Source organism: Agrilus planipennis, unplaced genomic scaffold (genome assembly GCF_000699045.2).
Source record: "Agrilus planipennis isolate EAB-ADULT unplaced genomic scaffold, Apla_2.0 scaffold34, whole genome shotgun sequence".
Lineage (NCBI taxonomy): Eukaryota > Metazoa > Arthropoda > Insecta > Coleoptera > Buprestidae > Agrilus > Agrilus planipennis.
Window position 1 is genome coordinate 360162 of NW_020439170.1, and position 4863 is coordinate 365024.

A 4863-nucleotide genomic window follows, 5' to 3' on the forward strand; every position below is an offset into this window, starting at 1 on the left:
TTGTTGTTTACAGGGTTTAGTGAAATGAAAATGGTGGCAGGCTTTTATACTTTCCTCTCCCCACCACAAGATAATCTCAAACCCAGTTGCTATTTCTGATAATTATTCACGATTTTTCCAGAAATACGCGCAATTTTAAAAATATTTTATATTAGAAACCAATTATGGACTCTATATCATAAATCTAATTGAACTTAATTAATTTTTGTTAATACATTAAAAAAATCATAAAAGTATATATTCGCGGGAAACGTCTCGTTTGAATTGATCAGGTGATTGTCAGCCTACTTTATAGCAGAGTATTGATTTATATTTCTAATCTAATTTTTCGTCTATGTCTATCGTTAATTATTATTCACTATCATAGATTATTCACTGCGATGACTTGCATTTTGTAAAGAATGAACAATTAAAAATCACATATAAAATTTATTACCACTATCTTCGTTATTTTCACCTAAATATACTAGCAATATGGAAATTATTTTTTTTGTTTTATTTCATTAGCATTGTTTTATTTCAATGCCTTTAAAAATATCCGGGTGTCATTGGCCCAATTGGTTGAACGAACATGTATTTAACATGCATACATTTTTAAATACATATTTACATTTCCTTAATAAAGAAAATAAAAATCGTGTGACCAACGATAGATTAAAGAAAAAACAAAGAAAATCATTTCATTGGTTACTTAAAATTATTAAATTTGTTTCAGTCATAAAATTTTGTGAAAGCAATTTCTTCCCGAACATTTATTTCGTTTTATTTTCAAACGTTTCTTGCTTTTCATTGTTAAATAAAAAACAATACATAATGTACAGGAGTACAGGTATTATATGGCAAGTAATGATAACACGATAAAATATAAACATTAGGTACTACAAATAATATGGAAGTGTCTCATAGTTATTGTTTAAACTTTTCATGCGTAGATACATATGTATAAACACATATTTACATATTTGTATTATACGTACCTACATATGTATTATCACACGATATGTACACTTTAACTTCCATAAAATTGTTCATTGTACGTTATTGTATTTCATCATCTTTTGCAATTTATGTTTTTATCAACAGATCACAAGTCGGTTGCAAAAAATACGCGCTAATTCAATATACTAAAAACATTAAAGAAATAGGTATGTAGATAATAAATCAGAAAAATATTTGAAATATCTGTATGTTTCTTTAAATGTTTTAATTATGAATGTACCTATATTAAGTACCTATTAAATAATTTTTTACCAATACGTGGGAAAGTGAAATATATTGTATTTTAATTTTCCTATCGTCTATTTATAATTTATACATGCATAATTTATAATATGCATTATACATATGTATACAAACTTCTAAATATAATTTACGTAATATTTTCTATTAAAAGATTATTACATCTAATTTAATTTAATGACATCAGTAATTGGTTATTGTCGTTATCGTATTACCAGGTAAATGGTAATTGAATAAAGGATAATTACATTAATTTCGTTTGTGTAAAACAAAAATGTTATTTTCAATTGCTAAATAAATATTATTATGATAAATATTCTTTCAATAAAGTTTAGGCAACTTGTATATAATATTGGCGAGTTTCAAAGTGCTATATTCAAAAATAGGATTCTTAATTAAATCGAAAACAGCCAATACATTTTAAAAGTGTATTTTTCAGATTTATCATTATTTGCTTATCATGTTGTTTACTATTCATGGTAACACGTGTTTTATTTGTTTGTTAATACCTACAAACATGCACTTTGCATTTGTTTTGACCGTTGGGAAATGTTAAAAGTTAATTCAGGTTTTTTCCATTTAATAGGTCGAATGACAATATTAATTTTATACGATCATTTTTTGAAACGTTAGTTAAAGATATGAAAAAGAATTATTGTATAATAACAATTAAAAACTGTATGTTAAATGCATCAAACAACCAAGCAATCATCTTACGATTAACATAAATTTTTTATTCAAATGGCTTATCCTTGTTAGTAGTACATCCATAATACTAATAATAATTTTTTTTTATATCAACTGAGATAATGGAGAAAAAGAAAAAGGATTCCTAATGGTGTAAAATGAGCCAGAGATTATTCATAAAAATAAATATTTATTTACAAAATTTTTGCTACATAAGGCACCGTTTTAAAGACAACTGTTTCGTATCACAATAAAGGCAATACATGGCAAGATGTTTCTCAGACGTATTTGTATAAACATATTATGTAGCAGTTACTAATATTCAAATACAACATAAAATAGTATTTAATTTCCTCTACAGAAAATACAGAACCGTTAATTAATCATTATATATACACAGTCAACACGTAAACTTCAAATAAATGTAAAAACATCAAATAGAAATTAATAATTAAAATCACTTTTATTAAACGGTATTCTACATACCATGTTGTAAAAAAATATACATGTAACGGGTTAGCACGATAATATACAGAACGATTACTAAACAATACGTTTTGATTTGATTGTTTCCACTTTTTCTGTCGTTGTTCCTTATTTCTTCTTCAATCATTAAATTATGTAGGAAACTCCCGTAAATAAATTTAGCTAAAATTACACAATTTCGAATTCGATATTTACGTTTAAGATTATTTTTTATTTATTCCAATCGACTTTATCGACTTCATCATCTTATCAATGGAGATAAAATATCAAAATGATATTCTTATTTTTTCCTAATAGAAATAATAATCTTAACTGCTTAATTATTATGAAGCTGCCATTTATCATACTTGCAGCTGGAACATTTGGGTTCAAATAAAAATTACATATCAATATAGAAACAGAGATCAGCAAACGTTAAGCCATAATGTGGTTAATTAAATAGGTAAATAATGGCAAATAATAGCAATAAGAATAAAAAATTACTGGAGACAAGAAACTCCGGGTTTAACCTGCCCTTTTTCAATTAAAAATATCTGTTAAACAACTCACACAACATTCACCAATTTTTCTTGTATTTTAAAACTTGTCAAGTCAATGTGGCTCTTATTTTTCCTACTGAAAACACCTTTTGTTTGCTCAAGAATAATTTCTGTAACCCATCATTTACTGTGACAGCCCAAATAATTTTAAAGCATTGAATGAAGTCGATAAAGCAATTTCTTCAGGCTTTTTGTTCATGAAGGCAGCAATCATTTCCACAATGGCTGGCAAAGAACAGGGTTCATTGCGTTGAAATGTACAGTATCGGTGTAAAAATGTCATGGACCTGAAAAAATATTTTAGTAGCATCTTACAGTAAAATTATTTCTTAATTTATGAGTAAATAGAAAGTAAAACATAAATTTTATGTATCTTTAGAAAAAGGTGCATTTAAATGTACTTGAAAAATCTGTAGAGCACTGTTTGAAAAGAAGGTACTTTCCAGCAAAAAAGTACATGTGGTCACTGTAATATCTAATTAAATTTTACAATACAATTATTTACNTCAGAAAAAAAGAAAAAAATCCAAGAAAAGAAAAAACTATTCTACACAGGGTAAAATATAATAATAGAATTTTACCTTTCTGATAGTCCATCTTTTACATGAACTGGAAGTTTAGAGGCACGTGTGTTGGGATACATAAATGGAGCATCAGTTTCCACCAATAGACGATCTAATGGTATTGTGTTTTCAACAAGGAGTTTACGAACACCTTTGTCAGACTTATCCTTACATAAATAACCTGTCAAAAATTTTGCATACAAAATTAATTGAAAATTGATCAAGTAAATCTTAAAAGAGGTACAGTTTATTACAGTTTACCTGTTAATCCTATGTAAAATCCTTTGTCCAAATAATTTAAGGCATGTTCAGAAGTACCTGTGAAACAATGTATAACAACAGGTGGTAAACGACTACTGTATTCTCCTAATATTTCTAAAAGATCCTCATGAGCATCTCTTTCATGAACAAAAAGGGGTTTTTGAATGTTACAAGCCAACTCAATCTAGAATTTAAAAAATCAATAATAAAAAAATAACATACATTAACTTGGTGCATACTTGTTTTCGGAAGACCCTCCTTTGCTCTTGTGGTTCTGAGAAATTTCTATTATAATCCAAACCACATTCTCCAACAGCTACACATTCTGGATTTTGAGCAATAGAGACCAACTCATTCCAGGACTCATCAGTGTAAGACTTTGCATCGTGAGGATGTATACCTATAAATATTAAATTTAAAGTATCTCATGTTGGTTAACTGGAGACAAATACCTGCAGTAGAATACAATGTACCAGGATATATTCTTGTTAATCTCAAGGCTTCTTTGCTAGCTTTTACAGATGTCCCTGTTACCATTATTTTCTGGACGCCTATAAAGTTTATACTTTAAATCACTCCTGAGAATGGTTTATTAATAAATTACCTGCGTCTTTTGCCCGCTGAATAACAGAATCCAAATCTCTGCTATATTTTTTATTGGTCAAATTTGCTCCAATATCTATAACAATTAAATTTTCATAGCACTGTTCCATAGCTTTTTCGTTTCTTAATATATCATCAGTCGATTTTGCTGCCATTTTTTCTTGCTGTTGGAAAATTCGAAGGGTCTTCCTAGAAAACTACTGAAATGCTGGTCTATGACTATGGTGATGAGTCGATTTACAAAAATATATTTTTGTTCACATATGTTTACTGTCAAAAAGTTTGTCATTTAATGATTGCTTAATCTTATGCAACCCATTCTCTTTGCAATCGTAGCGTGACATATATTTCTAGGAATTCTACTTATAAAAAGTTTACTGTGAATTATACTTTATCTTTTGTAGCCTTTTTTCTCTAAAATGTTTACATAGAATATAAGTATTTAGTTATTTTTTAGTAACAGCCAATACCTTTCTAATAAATTT

At 27.6% G+C, this 4863-nt stretch overlaps 3 protein-coding genes across 4 annotated transcripts in view; all 3 read right to left on the bottom strand.

The window, feature by feature from the left end:
- The window catches only part of LOC112905464 (polyubiquitin-C), a 20768-nt gene that overhangs the window by 9425 nt on the left and 6480 nt on the right, over positions 1 to 4863 (bottom strand). The window lies entirely within an intron of this gene.
- The window catches only part of LOC112905465 (polyubiquitin-B), a 15722-nt gene that overhangs the window by 4490 nt on the left and 6369 nt on the right, over positions 1 to 4863 (bottom strand). The window lies entirely within an intron of this gene.
- On the bottom strand, positions 2371 to 4704 carry LOC108739491 (3'-5' ssDNA/RNA exonuclease TatD). Its single transcript, XM_018473403.2, has 6 exons — positions 4380 to 4704; positions 4228 to 4326; positions 4015 to 4175; positions 3776 to 3959; positions 3533 to 3695; positions 2371 to 3238 (listed from the first exon to the last, which is right to left on the bottom strand). The coding sequence occupies exons 1-6, from the start codon at positions 4531 to 4533 to the stop codon at positions 3076 to 3078; spliced, it is 924 nt and encodes a 307-aa protein (XP_018328905.1). The 5' UTR covers positions 4534 to 4704; the 3' UTR covers positions 2371 to 3075.

Excerpts from the sequence above, each read along its gene's own strand:
- LOC108739491 (XM_018473403.2), bottom strand. The coding sequence starts at position 4,533 with ATGGCAGCAAAATCGACTGATGATATATTAAGAAACGAAAAAGCTATG. Across the intron at positions 4,327-4,379 it reads TCAGCGGGCAAAAGACGCAG|GCGTCCAGAAAATAATGGTA; the intron begins GTAATTTATTAA and ends TAAACTTTATAG. Across the intron at positions 3,696-3,775 it reads ATTTTACATAGGATTAACAG|GTTATTTATGTAAGGATAAG; the intron begins GTAAACTGTAAT and ends AATTTTTGACAG.